At 42.5% G+C, this 18,031-nt stretch overlaps 1 protein-coding gene across 1 annotated transcript in view; it reads left to right on the top strand.

Annotated features, from left to right (window-relative positions):
- The window catches only part of LOC126088491 (translation initiation factor IF-2-like), a 68,855-nt gene that overhangs the window by 17,204 nt on the left and 33,620 nt on the right, over positions 1–18,031 (top strand). The window contains exon 3 of the mRNA XM_049906632.1: positions 2,463–2,694. Coding sequence (XP_049762589.1) covers positions 2,463–2,694 — 232 coding nt within the window. The remainder of the gene's footprint in view (positions 1–2,462; positions 2,695–18,031) is intronic.

Raw genomic sequence — 18,031 nt, 5'->3', positions numbered from 1 at the left:
GATCAGCGTAATAGTATGAGAAGTCGTGAGCACAGCTCAGAAGACAGTGTTTTGCCGTCTGAAGGAGGTGCACTTGCTTCGCGGGGTTCTCTAGTTGAAGGGAATCCTTGCGACTGGGCAGTAGTGCTTCTCAATTTTGCAATTGGCAACTAACACCGTTTGTCGGGAAGAAATTAAGACGGTGTAAGAGAGCGCCAAGAGAGAAGGAACTAGATACTTGGTCGCGGCGGCGTCCGCATCGTCTTGAGCATTGGTCGTGGAGGTGTGCGGGTCGAACCCGTGGACGGTAGCTTACAGGACAGTTCGACTCGGTGTTGCATCGTGGTTGAGTCTGCAACATGTTCACGAAGGGCCAGTACTCCTGCAGCGTACACCGCAGTAGAACTTCTCCATAATATGCAGCACCGGCAGAATAGTTAAATTCGGTTTCACTTCTAGAATCCAGGAGTTCTCGAGTTCAAAAATACGCGTATATGAATGTGTGAACCATTGCGGATAGTCACCCACTTCCAGTCACTGTTCCAGTTCGTACGATTGTACATATTGTAATTATTGTTGCACTTTATTTGAGTGTGAATTCTCAAGTGGGCAAGCAGTAAATTAATCGATGGGTAAGTAACACTGCTATGTCCCGCCCGGTTAGCCGTGCGGTCTAACGCACTGCTGAAGGGCGGGAAGGCGCGCCGTGCCGGTCCCCGGCATCAATCCGCCCGGCTGATTAGTGTCGAGGTCCGGTGTGCCGGCCAGCCTGTGGATAGTTTCTAAGGCGGTTTTCCATTTGCCTCGGCGAATGCGGGCTGGTTTCCCTTATTCCGCCTCACACTATGTCGGCGATTGCTGCTCAAACACGTTCTCCACGTACGCGTACACCATAATTACTCTACCACGGAAACATTAGGGTTACACTCGGTCTGCTGTGAGACGTTCCCCTAGAGGGGGGGGGGGGGCTCCACTGGGGTCGGAACCGCACAGTAACCCTGGGTTCGGTGTGGGGCGGACTGCTGTGGCCTGTTGTGGGGTTGTGAACCACTGAGGACAACGCGGCGGACGAAGCCTCTCCCTCGTTTCTAGATCCCCAGTTCTATACAATACAATACAACACTGCTATCCATTTAAACTTATACCTCAGTTTAGAAACAGAATTTTCACTATTTTCATAGTTGAATTTATATGTCGTTAATTGATGTTTTGTGAATACATTTGAGTGTTTTAACTAATCAATGTTGTCGTTTCCTACCGTCATTCTATCAAGTTACACGCAATTAACGAGTGTTCAGGGAGATATTTTCAGTCACAGTAAATTTATGCAAGTACCTAAATTACTCCAGTCACCCAGCGTTAGTCCGATTCAGCTTTATGCATATTTTCCACTTCAAGGTCGATGCCAAGGCTAAAACTGCGCGTTATCCACTTACATTTGCGCAGCACTGACATTTGAAGGGTACATCTTAAAGAAGTCGTCTGCCCACAGTTAGTTTTGAGGGATTGGGAATATAACAATCACCAGGATTCTGCAGCGTTTATTAATCAGCTTGTTATTCACTGCAGATCAACGACTTGAAAATGAGTTAAGCTCGAAATTGCAATTGTGGAAATTATAATTAACAGTAAGAGCCGAGAGTGAACATGCCGTCATTTAATACATTTGGCTGTAATGTGGCTGTCCAGGTTTTTCCGTTGGATATGTTGTAAATAGTCTTCAGGGGTTTGCCGCTGGATGACATTGTGCACATTCCACAATATTTGCTCGGTGCAACTGTTCGACATCTTCAGGTGGATGAACCTTGTTGGTGCCTAACTTCGAATGTGTGTGAAATCTGATGGGACTTAACTGCTAAGGTCATCAGTCCCTAAGAAAAAAAAAAATGTTCAAATGTGTGTAAAATCTTATGGGACTTAACTGCTAAGGTCATCAGTCCCTAAGCTTACAGACTACTTAACCTAAATTATGCTAAGGACAAACACACACACCCATGCCCGAGGCACGTCAGTTCTACCTAGCCGAGGAAATATTGTGGAATTTGCACGTCATCAAGCGGCAAACCCACGAAGACTGTTTGACTGTAATGTTAGCCTAGTGCGATCGAGATGACGAGGGTCACTCAAGCCTGACATCCAAATATTTTGAGGTGATGTTGTGTTTTGTAGGATTTCCATTAAAATAGACACGCAACTGACCATTGGATTGCCTGTTACTGACATGGGAGCACGCACGTAGGACAGTTGGGCCGGGTCTGAGGTGCCATTTACGAAACTACTGCGACAAGACTGAGAGATCCCGGTCTGCCGACTCGGCATGACTACGATGACGAAGCAGAAGGCGTCCAGTAACATGCAAAAGCTGTCGTACGCGATGGAAAAAGAGCAGCAAGCGCAATTTCATTGAACGTGGCGCCCGTCGGCGGCGCACAATGGCCGTGACCTTGAGAGGCGGTAGACGGGCCGGAGGCGGCCATTCATAGCGGCGGCGGCGGCGGCGGCGGCGGCGGCGGCTGAATCACGGCCCGTGCGCGCCGCTCAGCGCGTAGGGAGGTCAAGGTCTGCGCCACCCGCCTCCAGCCTCCAGCCACCAGCCTCCCGGAAGGGGATTAGCGGGCCCCCGCCCCCGCAGGCTGCACGCCAGAGATTTATGTCCCGCCGGCACCGGCCGCCTGCCCCCGCTTCTGCTCTGCACTGTGGCCCACTGTCGGGGGCGTAATAATGAACGCCGCGGGCGATAATCCGCGAAATTTATCACGTCACGACTACAGCTCGGCATGTCATTAACTCGCGTTAGCAGACATCCGTCGTAAAACAAGGCGGAGTGTCTGATGTCAATCGACGCAGGCAACACTTCAGTCGCAGTAGTGATGTCGGTACTGAGTGGTCCCCAGACGGACAATAGTATTGCGCAATATTTCCTGATGCGCAATAATATTGACGATATACATGTGAGACTGAGACGTTGAGCAATAATACTGAGAACGGATATACTCTGCCCTGCCCCGAAATACTCTACCATCTGTGACAATTGTGACAGTTTTTCTTTCAACCTCAGTTCTCTCGACAAGCTTTCGTGAGTGATATTTGACGCGCCCTAAACCAAATTTTCATCCACCTTTTTGTTTGCTTGCAGCAAGGTAGAGCAATTGTCACAGCAACAGCTTCCTTGTCTTCCAAGATTACTAACCACAGTGTTATTGCACTATATCATTGTCAATATTATTGAGCAGGCTAGGAACAATGTCAGTAATATTCCAAAACGTTATTGTGCCTACTCTGTAGGAATCAGCATGGGTTCGAAAAAGACGATCGTCTCAAACCCAGCTCGCGCTATTCGTCCACGAGACTTAGAGGGCCATAGACACGGGTTCCCAGGTAGATGCCGTGTTTCTTCACTTCCGCGAGGCGTTCTATACAGTTCCCCACAGTCGTTTAATGAGCAAAGTAAGAGCTTATGGACTATCGGAGCAATTGTGTGATTGGATTGAAGAGTTCCTAGATAACAGAACTCAGCATGTCATTCTCAATGGAGAGAAGTCTTCCGAAGTAAGAGTGATCTCAGGTGTGCCGCAGGGGAGTGTCGTAGGACCGTTGCTATTCACAATAAATATAAATAACCTTGTGGATAGCATCGGAAGTTCACTGAGGCTTTTTGCGGATGATGCTGTGGTATATCGAGAGGTTGTAACAATGGAAAATTGTACTGAAATGCAGGAGGATCTGCAGCGAATTGACGCATGGTGCAGGGAATGGCCATTGAATCTCAATGTAGACAAGTGTAATGTGCTGCGAATACATACAAAGAAAGATCCTTTATCATTTAGCTACAATATAGCAGGTCAGCAACTGGAAGCACTTAATTCCATAAATTATCTGGGAGTACGCATTAGGAGTGATTTAAAATGGAATGATCATATAAAGTTGTTCGTCGGTAAAGCAGATGCCAGACTGAGATTCTTCGGAAGAATCCTAAGGAAATGCAGTCCGAAAACAAAGGAAGTAGGTTACAGTACACTTGTTCGCCCACTGCTTGAATATTGCTCACCAATGTGGGATCCGTACCAGATAGGGTTGATAGAAGAGATAGAGAAGATCCAACGGAGAGCAGCGTGCTTCGTTACAGGATCGTTTAGTATTCGCGAAAGCGTTACGGAGATGACAGATAAACTCCAGTGGAAGACTCTGCAAGAGAGACGCTCAGTAGGTCCGTACGGGTTTTTGTTGAAGTTTCGAGAATATACCTTCACCGAAGAGTCAAGCAGTATATTGCTCCCTCCTACGTATATCTCGCGAAGAGACCATGAGGATAAAATCAGAGAGATTAGAGCCCACACAGAGGCATACCGACAATCTTTCTTTCCACGAACAATACGAGACTGGAATAGAAGGGAGAACCGATAGAGGTACTCAAGGTACCCTCCGCCACACACCGTCAGGTGGCTTGCGGAGTATGGATGTAGATGTAGATGTAGACGTACTGACCGTCTAGAGACCGCTTTAGCGGCTGACATTGACGGGGGTCGATCAAATAATAATGACTCGCGTGCCATAAAAAAAATAATAATGGACATGCAACAACGGAATTAGTACAGATCATCCCCTGATCTGTCTCTACGCAATATTATCGTTCAATATAGACATCACGCATTTGTAAACATTCGCGCCTGTGTTGAACTGTGGCATCAAAACCAGTTTTGAAAAATTCAGGATTTTGCTTCTTGGCCCATGATTTGAAAACTGTTTTGGCCTCATCCATGAAGATAGTGTAAGGTGACGCTGTAGTGGGCATAAGCAATGTGCGAAGTGGGTGGAGAAGTTAGGTAACAGAGAAATGGACGTCGCTGATTAACCGGACAGTCAACAATTTCTGTCACAGCTGCCAATCGAAGAGTTGAAATTAAGTTATTTGGGAAGAAAGGTACGTACACAATCGACAGCAAAACCTATACAACCGCACTTAAGGGTACAGGGTACTTTTGAATGATGGAAAAATAGAAATTTTTGTATAACATTATTAAATTCGAATATCTTTCCTGGTTACATTGATATAAACGTTATTGGGTTTAGAATAAAAAATGACAGTTATTTTATAAATTTCATCGTTAGGATCGTGTACGCTGCTGCGCTACCTTTATTTCAATTACAGAAACCATTAGAATTTCGCAAAACAGTTATTAAGTTTTTATTGCCAGCGATTCCGTTTGGGATATATTTATATAATGGTAACACTGCTGCTCTATAGCATTTCTAAATGATAATTTTGGCCTGATTTGGTTTAACTTTGCTAAGGTGGTCTGTTTACGTTCTACTGAATACTTGTTGCCGAAGTTCTACTTATAGTTGTGGGTATAGATTATCTTTAGTGTGCAGTGACAATTTCAATGATGGAGTGATAGATACAGAGAAAATTCTGAGAAATTTGAGCATTAAATATGACTCTGATATGAAAGACTAATTGCTTCTCTGTGATAGACTACAGGTGCAGGAAGCTGAAAGGTTCGTGCTAAAAGTCACCAAAGAGCAAGAACGGCTAAAAGGAATACCAAAAGAAAGGTTGAAAATGAAGAAATTCAACAACAAGAACTATACTTAAGGAATGTTCTGAGGCACAGTTTAACATGACTCATGGCTTTATTCGCAGTTTCCCAAGAGTTGTATTTTTTTCTTTTTTTCTTTTTTTAATTTATGTATTTATAATTCCTTAGGTTCACAAAGCGTTTTACTAATTTTTTCTGTGCGTACTTATCCAGTGGACAAACTTTATTGCAGTTTCATGCAAATTATAGAGAAATAAAAATTTTTATTAGGAAAAATATTTTAAAAATTAAGATGTAAGATGTAATAATATTTTTTGGTTAATATACCTAATGTGTGGAATTGAATAAATCTAGCATTTGTCATCAAAATACATATATATGGTAAATATTTGGTCTCTTTCAAATGTGTATTATAGGGTTAAATGGTACCTGAATTTGACGAAGCAATTTGGAAAATTTTGTGCTGCAATTTCTTTGTTATTGTTTTTAAAAACATCAGTATGTCGTAAATTGTTCAAACTACTCGTAAATTGTTTAGATAGTATTCGGCATTAACTGCGTCAAACTGTAAAACGTATACCAAATAAATAGTGCACGAATGAAATGGGTGTTCATTTTAACATAATATGAAGCGAATAAAGTACCCTGTTTCCTTAAGGAAATTAAGGAGGGAATAATGTAAGCAACCACATTTCATTTTTCACCACCCAAGCGATTTCAAAAACAGAACTGTTCAATGGTACCCCATGCGCCCTACAGTCCTGATTCGGCTCCGTCCAACTTCTTCCTGTTTGCAGCTATGAAAGACAATCTACGTAGTTATAGGTCCAATGACTTTTGTGAGTTTAAAACAGCTTTAAAATCATGGGTCAAAAAGCAAGATCATGTATTTTTTGCAATCTGGTTTTGATGCTTGGGTTCAACGATGCCGCAAATGTGTACAAATACATGATGACTGCGTTGAATTGCAGTATTGTGTAAGATGTCAGCCGGCCGCGGTGGCCGTGCGGTTCTAGGCGCTTCAGTCCGGAACCGCGTGACTGCTACGGTCGCAGGTTCGAATCCTGCCTCGGGCATGGATGTGTGTGATGTGCTTAGGTTAGTTAGGTTTAAGTAGTTCTAAGTTCTAGGGGACTGATGACCTAAGATGTTCAGTCCCATAGTGCTCAGAGCCATTTGAACCATTTTTTGTAAGATGTCATTTCAGGCAATGATCTGTACTAATTCCGCAGTTATATGTTCATTATTTAATTTTTTAACACACGAGGCGTAACTTTTTGACCCACCCTCGTACATCTGAATATACATACTTCACAAGCCACCTTATGGTGACTAGTGGAGGGTACTTAGAGTACCCCTATCACTTCGTGTCTTTCCTATTCCAGTCGCATGTAATACGTATTAGCTCTTACAGGAGCCTACATCATTTAATAATTTGCAGGTTTAATCACAATCGTTGAAGATGAAGCGTAGGAAAAGGAAGATAGTTATCGCAATCAAAGGCTTTAGCCGGTGTTCACTTTCAACATAGTTTGTTCCTACAGTCTACAATCGCGATTGTGTTTCTGAAAATAACAAGCTAGTCACTAACGGAACTTAGAAACAAAAAAGCACTGGAGTTTTTGAATGTACCAAGTGAGGTAGAAGCAACGGCCAAGAGGAAACACAAAAACACTGAAAATATATCTAGCAATGTGATGTGGGTATTGCAGAAATGCACAGAATAGCGTGGTAATAATCTTCAAATTAAAAAAAAAGCAACCTGCACAACTAAACAATGTCAGTTATACTAATACTGTTTTTGTATTGCCAGTAAACTTTGTTGTTAAAAATGTTGCTATGGCTTTCTGTTGATTTCCAGGAAAAGCTATTTCGTATTACTGGCAACATTTTCCGAAATGAGGATTTTTCCACTCGTTATTATCAATTGTACAGCGCTCAGTTTACCAAAATACCAACTTCTAGACAGTGAGCTATTAAGTTAGTCCGAGCTAAAATAAAAAAAGAGCCTCGGAAGCTTTAACAGAAGCGATAACGCAAGTAAATAGGACATGTGAGAAGCTCCTAATTAAAAAGTCTTTAAGAGATACACAGAGCGGTTCGTACATATTATCGTTTAACAATAAGTTTTTGTAATGAAAGCGCAAAGTTAAATATACAGTCACGTAAACAATGAAAATGTTTCGATCTGAAGTTCGTAGGACAGAAAAAAAAATCTTAAATTTACTGAAATGTGTTTATCAAAAATGCCAAGACTCATACCTGGAATAGCAGTCCAAATTTTCCCCGTTAGCCCACCTCATGAATTTGCGTTTAATGTGGGTTTTCCAGGTGCTTCGCGCCTATGACAACTAAAACTCTTCCTGGCGTGTTGCCGAACTGATGGCGAGACGTATCCAGGGAAACAGGTTCCATTGTTCGTAGAGCTTCGCAAAGAGCACGCTTATTGATTTGAGTTATGACCTGGTGCGAAGATGGCTTTCCGAAATATTCCAGGTTCAAATCGATTTCTGAATAATTTACCCCATTAGATGGATGTTTTTACCTGATGTCATATCACTGTAAACAAAGCAATGTGAATCAATTTTCAAGCGTCATGCACAGTTCTCTTTCCTTAGTAGATTTCATTGCTTGACTAGGAGAAGGATGTAAGAACGTTGCGAAGTAATGCGTGACGGTGAAGACTGAGGGTTTCTTATTTAGAAAACAACGTTCCAGCACTAACGAAAACAACGTTTCAGCACTAGCTGGTCTCGAGAAATCAAAAAGTGCGACAAACCTACTTTATTTCAATTTAGAAGAGTTCTAAAAATGCTTTCATTTCTGTATGTCGTTGAAATTAAGCGCTGTAACGATGTTCTGAGGCGCTACACTCGTACATGGGAACTGCGACACTGAAATCTACATAGTGCCTTCATTTACAGTTTTTGGAGTTTCGCTAATATGATGGGATGGTTCTCTAAACCATCACACCAACATGTTTTCGTCTTTATCAAAATACTATAGTGCTGTGTATGCAATAGCATATGAGGCATCAAAATACAGAAGTCTTTCCTATAAAATGACGAAGTTTACCTACTCAGTGTACAACCAATTCGAGATCAGCCTAACTGTAATGTCACGACTTTTTGAAAAACCAAAAGATTTTTTGTGCAATATTGATGATGCCTTCAGCTGCGTGTATTAATTTTCGTTTATTTACGGACGGCTTTGGGTGGGTCAGTTCACCATATTCAGGGTCCGAGGTAAAGCAAACATATTATGCGACATATTGTACAAAACGAAGCATCCAAATAGTGAAGACATCAACCACAGAAAGTGTAACTCTTCTAACAACTCTTTTTGTGGAGAACCAAATAGCCTATATTATAACTATATAGGGATCTTGAGTGTTGAGGACTGTATAACTCTTATGTATAATAGAACATTTATAGTTGTTTTGGTTACAATTTAAAATTGAAACACGTGTTAAAAGGTCTACTCATGTGGGATAGAGACACTATTTGTAACATAATAGGCTACTTGTGATTAAGTACGATGGTCTACATACTTCGCCCAGTCAAGGCAGGTGTACGATCTGGAGTGTAATTTCTGTAAATGTATGTTTTGACAGTAAGGTCTTATTTTGTTCGTGTGACAAAATGTAACATGGTGTGAGAATAAATAGTTTTACATGCGTATCAATCCAGAAGCGGACTCTTATCTGACGTAAACATATCATATGTGTAATAAGTATAGCATGTGACGATATCTATCGGCTGACATGAACATCGGTGTAGTTGTTTACTATCAACAGCATAGCATACATATAAAATCACGATGTATAAGTTTATACGGAATGTAGAAAACGCTCACATTTACAATGTATGACGATCACGTTTTAAAGTGAGAATACCATTACACTTACAGTAAAGGTCCATGACTATCGGTGTATGCAAAAGTCATACTGAATATAACATAATATACGAGAGTCCGTCCATAATCAGGGTTATTTGTCACAAGTAATACGTAAAGTTAATCACAATGTCTCCATACACCTTTCGTTTGTGGTGCATTCGAATGTTGACATCAACTTAATTCTTTGTAGGAAGCAGAGTCTTAAGATATCAAAATCCACTGGGGAAAAAATAAAAATTACAAACAGCATCATGTAGACGCGATGGGATAGAATGACATAAATGGTTTCAGTAATGATACATAACCCTCTGTGTGCGACAAGAGTGTTAAAAGGAATTTTCTGGACCCATGTAACAAAAAGTAAGTACCAAAATATTATGTAGGAATCATGATAGCCATTGTTGTGTTCAGCTCTTGTAATGACTTTAGGAAGTGATGAAACAAATCTGACAGAATAAAAGTGAAGCATATGTGATGGAAAATATGGTAATTGTATAAGCGTCATCATCATTGCTCATAAATGTATTAGCTGCTGTCCAAAATGCTGTCAGAATATGCATGTATCTGAGAAACATTGAAAGGTCTCTGTTGGATTCCTCTCATGTTGATTTCTTAAATCTGTTGTCATTTACGGCATAAATTCCTCTTCTAAATTTACTGTGGCGTTTCTGACTATCTGGGAGGAGACTGAGTAGTGGAGCGTGTTACTTTTACACATAAACAAGAACGATCTATCACACTACTACACTTTAAAACACAGTTTATATGTAATTCATGTCACACAGTCTCATACGGAACCTACATCCGCTTTCTTTTATATACTGTATATGATAAGATACTGTCATCCCCCTTCCCTTCTGTGTGAGAGGATGAATGAGCAAATGTATTTCTAGTTGCATGCTTGAGGGTAGCAGACAAGCCTGTCTGCTAGAGAACAGTAGGACCAACGTCGGAACAGGTAGCTACACTTTCTAAAAGCAAAGAGGTTTCTATCCTTAGTATGGTCCTGTCTGTCCCTTGTCATGTTGGTATAGGAAGCGGCCCCTCTGGCCACTTCCGTTTGCAGTGGGGAGCCACCCTCAGGAAGGGACCAAGTCAGTCTGTCTGTGGCGAGCGCCTGAAGTGGTAAGATCTCCGGCTAAGCGCGTGTCTGCTAAGTCCATAAGACAATGGATTTCTTAAGTTCAGCCTAACTGAAAATTTAATCACCTTTATTTCAGGTTTAGCTCTAAAATATCTAATGTTATCTTAAATTGCAACGCAGTGTAATTCGAGTGTGAAGTTCAGAATATCTTCCGGTATTTGCTTTGTTACTACTTTGTGAGTAAAGTGGGACCACGTGTTGATCAGTAACTAACTAAGATCATCAATCTTAAATGCGAGTGGTCGTGAGATTATAACATCTCGTCTTGACAATATTTTTCAATATAGCAACTTTTCTTTATGTTCAACCCACGTGGGGTGTACTTTGTGAGACCACTACCACGTGCTTATACAATTGTTTGACCCATCAGGTTAATAGTAAGACGTTAGTAACCAGTTCGAGGTTTTTCTTTTGTAAATTGCTTTTCGATCTAATTTATTTCAATTATCAAAATTATTGTGGAGTTACACACTTTGTGTAAACCAAGTTGACCACGTGAAGCATGTGGTGTAATCATCAAAGTAGCCCTCAGCTATTCTTTTTGGGAAGATTTCACAGAGAGTTAGTATGAATTTAGTATACCAGTGTGTGGTAATTACCTGACGGACAGGATTGTGCTACGAACATAACTTCTTTGGGTGAAAATTGAATCGGTTGGTTGTGTTTAATTTCCTCTTGCATATGTTTCAACGTTCTTCGTGTGTTATTTTATGAATGCAGTGTTGTATGCAGCCTCCCAATCTTGGCTCCATATTTGATGTGTTCCGTAAGATTACAAACCCACATTTTCACAGTCCTAAATAAGGCACCAGCTTAGTTATGACTCACGTTTAATATACTGAAATTTTAATGATCAATGTTAAAATAAATTTCCAAATATAAACTGATTTATTTCTTTTTATTTAAATTCTCATATATATATATATATATATATATATATATATATATATATATATATATATATATATATATATATATATATATATATATATATATCACCGGTTATCGTATGCCTATTAAAAGATTATAATTCATGTTAGTCTGGTTGGGAATTTGGTAAGCTAAACTGGATACCTGGTGAACCAGTTGCTCAGTAATGCAAGATTAACTTCCCCAGACAGGTCACAGCTTTTAACCCGCTTTTATTGTCTGTCAGTTCAGCTTACATAGCAAATTAAAGCAACAACGTTACAACATTTTTCAGTCGTACCGAACCATCTTCAGCGGAATTTATTCTGAAAACCAGGTACATCTGAAACGCAGATACCCAATTCTGTAGAAGGAAATAAAATTTTCATCCCATGAGTACTAGTGAATACTTGCTGCGCTGTATTAGAAATAAAATTATATCGGAATTACACAGTTCATTTTTCCGTTAAATGTGTGTTATACATGTTGCGTGTTCAGTAAATAATCAAACTGTTATATTGAAATACTCTGTTTTCTGTTCTCAGCAGTGTTTTCAAAATATTATTATTTCATTTTATACCCCCCCCCCCCCCAAAGGTACAGTGGGCTGTTCGAAGTGCAGAGTCAATCTTTTCAGCCAGATACTAACGAAATATAGTGGGTTAATAAGTGTAGCAACTGCCAATACATCGGAAAAAATTTCACTTCCGGCATTTACCTTGCAACCAAGGGAAACCAAGTGAGGGTGTTTAGAACTATTTTTAATTTAACTTTGGAACAATGTGTTCCAGAAAGAGAATGTGAAACCCTCGTGTACTTGTAAGTATATTAGTGTACACAGAGGAAAGTAGGTGACTTAGAGATGTACAGCGTTCTCGTGTCGTTTCGATCGCAGACGATGCCAACGTCGGTCACTACTTCGTACTACATAAAAAGCAAATGAAACAAGGTAAGGAAAATGCACCGCATAAGTATCGTATTACAACACTTATCGCAAGTATGTTCACGTATAACATGAGTTTAAACTAAGTACCTCATTGCTATTTCTTCTCATGTTCTCTGAAACTGTCAGATTTAGACGGAGTGATAGGTTTTTCTTAATTTCTCACACGTTCTCTGCACTCGTGTGCGCGAGCCACACATAAAATGAAGTGTTCAAGCAAGTCTCGATATCAAATTTTAGATGTTTATATTCTCTTCTTGTCTGAACTCTTACCATCCATGTCTCACATTCGTACAAGGCTATACTCTAAACTTTCAAAAACATTTTCTTGACACTGAAATTTACATCTCATCTCAAAAAATTCATCTTTTTCAGAATTGTTTTCACGCTGGTTGCATTCTGCCTTTTATATCCTCTCTACCTCAGCAATCATCTATTATTCTACTACTCAAATAGCATATACGACTTTCAGTGTCACTAATTCTCTCAGCATCACCTGATTTAAATCGACTGCTCTCCATTAGCCTCTTTTTACTTTCGTTGTTGTACATCTTGTAACCTGTTTGCTACGAATTTTGCTCAACTGATCTTCCAAATCCTTCATCGTGTCTGACAAAAGCTACGCTTTTGTTTCTTTTATTTGGCCTATAATTCTCTTTTCAGATTGTTCCTTAGGTTTTATTTTACTGTTTGGTCAATGTATAGGTTGAATAACAAGAGGGATAGGTTGCAACCACGTCGCACATTACCTTTTGGTAGTACTGCTTCCCTTCATGTCCTTCTACGCTTATAACTGCAGTTTGATTTCTGTACAAGTTGCAGATGACCTTCCACTCTGTATTTATGCCTGCTACCTTCAGACTGTATGTCATTTAACATTATCAGAAGCTTTCATAAATCTACAATTACTGTGAATACAATTTACCTTTCTCAAGTCTATCTCCTACGAAATGAAATGTTTGTTTATTCTGCTCTCTGATCACAATATAAAGTCCTTCGACCATGACCGGTTTCAGTCAGTAATGACCATCTTCAGATCTACAATATAAAAAAATAATATACATCTAGTGGGCAATCTATCTTCCAAAACAATACAGCATTTCTTATCACGATATACTTTCATACAAACTGGGGAATGTACAGATAAAGTAGCTGTTCTACACCGTGTCCTAATGCGATAAGCCGGCCGGAGTGGCCTAGCGGTTCTAGGCGCTACAGTCTGGAACCGCATGACCGCTACGGTCGCAGGTTCGAATCCTGCCTCTAGCATGGATGTGTGTGATGTCCTTAGGTTAGTTAGGTTTAAGTAGTTCTACGTTCTAGGGGACTGATGACCTCAGAAGTTAAGTCCCATAGTGCTCAGAGCCGTTTGAACCTAATGCGATAAAGCCGTAATGGCATCGTCACGTAGAACTAACAAATGTATTAGGGTCAGTGTTGGTTCATGTGTTCCTACATTCCTCCGAAACTGAAGCTGACCTAGCAGTCTTTTGCCCCCTTCTGTCAATAACTTGTGTCAGTGGGTTGTAACTGTGACTTAGTAACATGGTATTCTGTAGTATTCACATCTGCGTGTACCTGTCTTCTCTGTAATTGGAACTGTTGTTTTATTCTTGAAATCTGAGGATATCTCATCTGTCTAGTATGTCTTGCGTGCTATGTGTAATGGTTTTATCAGAGCCAGTTCTCCCAAAGATTTTCATGATTCTAAGGGTGTGTCTTCCACTCTAGTCTTTCAGCGCCCATGTCTAATTCTTCTTGCGATATCACAGCTGCCTTCTCCTCTTCCTCTATTTCCTCCTCCTTTTTATAACGATGTCTTCAAGTTAGTTGCCTTTGTATAGCCTATCTATGTATGTCTTCCACCTTTTACGCTTCCATTCTTAGCGTAGTACTTGCTTGTTACCATACTTTTCCCTTCTCCAAAGATCTCCTAAATATTCCTACAGGCTGTATCTATTTTTCTCATATTCACGCATCCTTCTTCAGATTTGCATTTCTCTTCTAGCCACTCTTACTTTTTGTGAACCTCATTTCTCAACTGTCTGCATACCCTTTCGCCTGTATCATTTGCTGCATTTTGTTTTTTCTCCTTTCTTCAATTAAAATCTATGGTATTATCCAAGGATTTATACTAGGGCTTGTCTTTTTGCCTGTTTGATCCTCTACTTGTCTTGTATCCCAGCATAACGGCAACTAAGGATCAGATTCAGACGTCGCTGTCGACTCTGCTCAGTCGCCCACAAAGACAGGTGCTCGCGAAACGTCAGGTGGTGCTCTCACCTGCAGCGAGTAGCCAGTCGGAAGGATATGCATTCGCCGTGCTGTACCACATCTCATCAAATTTCCACCCGTCTTAACCTAAACAGAAAGGAGGCTACCCACAAGTTAGATTCCAACAACCCTTGTTTTGCCCTCTCATCACCAATCCTGGTATGCTGTCCCGCCTTTTACCAAAACATGGCGCCGTCTCTACACCTACAGCACTCAATACCCTAATCCAACGCAAGTTCAAACGTCTTCCTGTCACAGACGCTGAAATCGGCACCGATATCTGTCCATACTACGAAATACTACTCCGCCCCACATATCACATTTCATATCACGGCTCTCCTCTCGCTGTTCCCTCTGTTCATCTCTCTTGATTGTACGGCTCTACCCACGCACCGGACTGCTCTTCATCCTGTGTAATGCCACAAGTCGCCCCTACACCTACCTTCATCTCCATAGTTAGTACCCAACGGACTCACATATTTGTCTACCCACACCCTTCAACCCTTTGCAACACATTTTTCTGACCTCGATGTTAGAATAACGTCACCATTTCTGCAATGGGTTTGTAATACATTTTTGTTTTGTTTTTATGTTTCAGTTCTTTGAATTTAATTTAAACGACAAAGAAATTCAACAGTTTTAATGATTTATATAAACGCCAACAAAATTCGTCCCTTAATGGACGCGTATACCACTGGATCACCCTACTGGAGGATTTCGCTATTCAGCTCTGCGATTTGGCTTTAGATCCTCTGTTTTTGGCACTCGTGCACTAACACTCGGCACAGACAGGGAAGGAAGTATTTAGGCTGTAATGTGTCTGTTATTTCAGAGTGTTGAACACACTGAGGTGCGAAAGTCATGGGGCAGCGATACGAACTTACAGATGCCGGTAACATCGCGTAGACAAGGTACAAAACAGCATTGCTTTGGCGGAGCTGTCGTTTGTGCTCAAGTGATTCACGTGAAAAGGTTACGGAAGTAATTACGGCCGCACGACGGGAATGAACATACTTTGAACGCGAAATGGTAATTGGGGCTAGACGCATGGGAAATTCCATTTCGGAAATCGTTAGATCCGAGATCCACAGTGTCAATACTGTACCAAGAACTGCACGTTTCAGTAATTACTTCTCAGCACGGACAACACAGTGGCTGATGGCCTTCACCTAATGAACGAGAGCAGCAGATTTTGCGTAGAGTTGTCAGTGCCAACAGACATACACTACTGGAAATTGAAATAAGAACACCGTCAATTCATTGTCCCAGGAAGGGGAAACTTTATTGACACATTCCTGGGGTCAGATACATCACATGATCACACTGACAGAACCACAGGCACATAGACACAGGCAACAGAGCATGCACAATGTCGGCACTAGTACAGTGTATATCCACCTTTCGCAGCAATGCAGGCTGCTATTCTCCCATGGAGACGATCGTAGAGATGCTGGATGTAGTCCTGTGGAACGGCTTGCCATGCCATTTCCACCTGGCGCCTCAGTTGGACCAGCGTTCGTGCTGGACGTGCAGACCGCGTGAGACGACGCTTCATTCAGTCCCAAACATGCTCAATGGGGGACAGATCCGGAGATCTTGCTGGCCAGGGTAGTTGACTTACACCTTCTAGAGCACGTTGGGTGGCACGGGATACATGCGGACGTGCATTGTCCTGTTGGAACAGCAAGTTCCCTTGCCGGTCTAGGAATGGTAGAACGATGGGTTCGATGACGGTTTGCATGTACCGTGCACTATTCAGTGTCCCCTCGACGATGACCAGTGGTGTACGGCCAGTGTAGGAGATCGCTCCCCACACCATGATGCCGGGTGTTGGCCCTGTGTGCCTCGGTCGTATGCAGTCCTGATTGTGGCGCTCATCTGCTCGGCGCCAAACACGCATACGACCATCATTGGCACCAAGGCAGAAGCGACTCTCATCGCTGAAGACGACACGTCTCCATTCGTCCCTCCATTCACGCCTGTCGCGACACCACTGGAGGCGGGCTGCACGATGTTGGGGTGTGAGCGGAAGACGGCCTAACGGTGTGCGGGACCGTAGCCCAGCTTCATGGAGACGGTTGCGAATGGTCCTCGCCGATACCCCAGGAGCAACAGTGTCCCTAATTTGCTGGGAAGTGGCGGTGCGGTCCCCTACGGCACTGCGTAGGATCCTACGGTCTTGGCGTGCATCCGTGCGTCGCTGCGGTCCGGTCCCAGGTCGACGGGCACGTGCACCTTCCGCCGACCACTGGCGACAACATCGATGTACTGTGGAGACCTCACGCCCCACGTGTTGAGCAATTCGGCGGTACATCCACCCGGCCTCCCGCATGCCCACTATACGCCCTCGCTCAAAGTCCGTCAACTGCACATACGGTTCACGTCCACGCTGTCGCGGCATGCTACCAGTGTTCAAGACTGCAATGGAGCCACGGCAAACTGGCTGACACTGACGGCAGCGGTGCACAAATGCTGCGCAGCTAGCGCCATTCGACGGCCAACACCGCGGTTCCTGGTGTGTCCGCTGTGCCGTGCGTGTGATCATTGCTTGTACAGCCCTCTCGCAGTGTCCGGAGCAAGTATGGTGGGTCTGACACACCGGTGTCAATGTGTTCTTTTTTCCATTTCCAGGAGTGTAGAATACTGCGTGAAATAACCGCAGAAGTCAGCGTGGGACATACGACGACAGTATCCGTTAGGACAGTACGGGGAAATTTGGCGCTAATGGGCTACGGCAGTGAACAACCGACGCGAGTGGCTTTGCTAACAGTACATCTCTCGCAGCGCCTTTCGGGCTCGTGACCATAGCGGTTGGACCCTACAGACTGGAAAACCGTGGCGTGGTGAGATGAGTCCTGGTTTCAGTTGGAGAGCTGATGGTAGAGTTCAAGTGTACCACAGACCCCATGAACCCTCAGGCACAGGTTGTCAACAAAGCACTGTACAAATTGGTGGTGACTCCATAATAGTATGGGCTGTGAGCTGGGTCCTGGATGTGCGGCTACTTGGAGACCATCAGCAGCCATTCATTGACTTCGCGTTCCGAAACAACGATTCATTTTTACGGATAACAATGTACCATGTCACTATGTCGCAATTGTTTGCAACTGGTTTGAAGAATATTCTGGTTGATTCGAGAGAATGGTTTTCCCATCCGGACCGCCCGACATGAATCCCATCGAACGTTTATGGGACATAACGAGAGGCCAGTCCGTGCAGAAAATCCTGCACCAGTAACACTTCCGCAGTTACGGACAGCTATGGAGGCGTCGTGGTCCAGTATTCCTTCAGGGGACTTCCAACGTCTTGTCGAGTCAATGCCACGTCGAGTCGCTGCAGTACCAT

Source organism: Schistocerca cancellata, chromosome 6 (assembly GCF_023864275.1).
Source record: "Schistocerca cancellata isolate TAMUIC-IGC-003103 chromosome 6, iqSchCanc2.1, whole genome shotgun sequence".
In the NCBI taxonomy this organism is placed as follows: Eukaryota; Metazoa; Arthropoda; class Insecta; order Orthoptera; family Acrididae; genus Schistocerca; species Schistocerca cancellata.
Note: the sequence above shows the minus strand (reverse complement) of the source record. Positions and strands in the feature narration are given on the sequence as shown.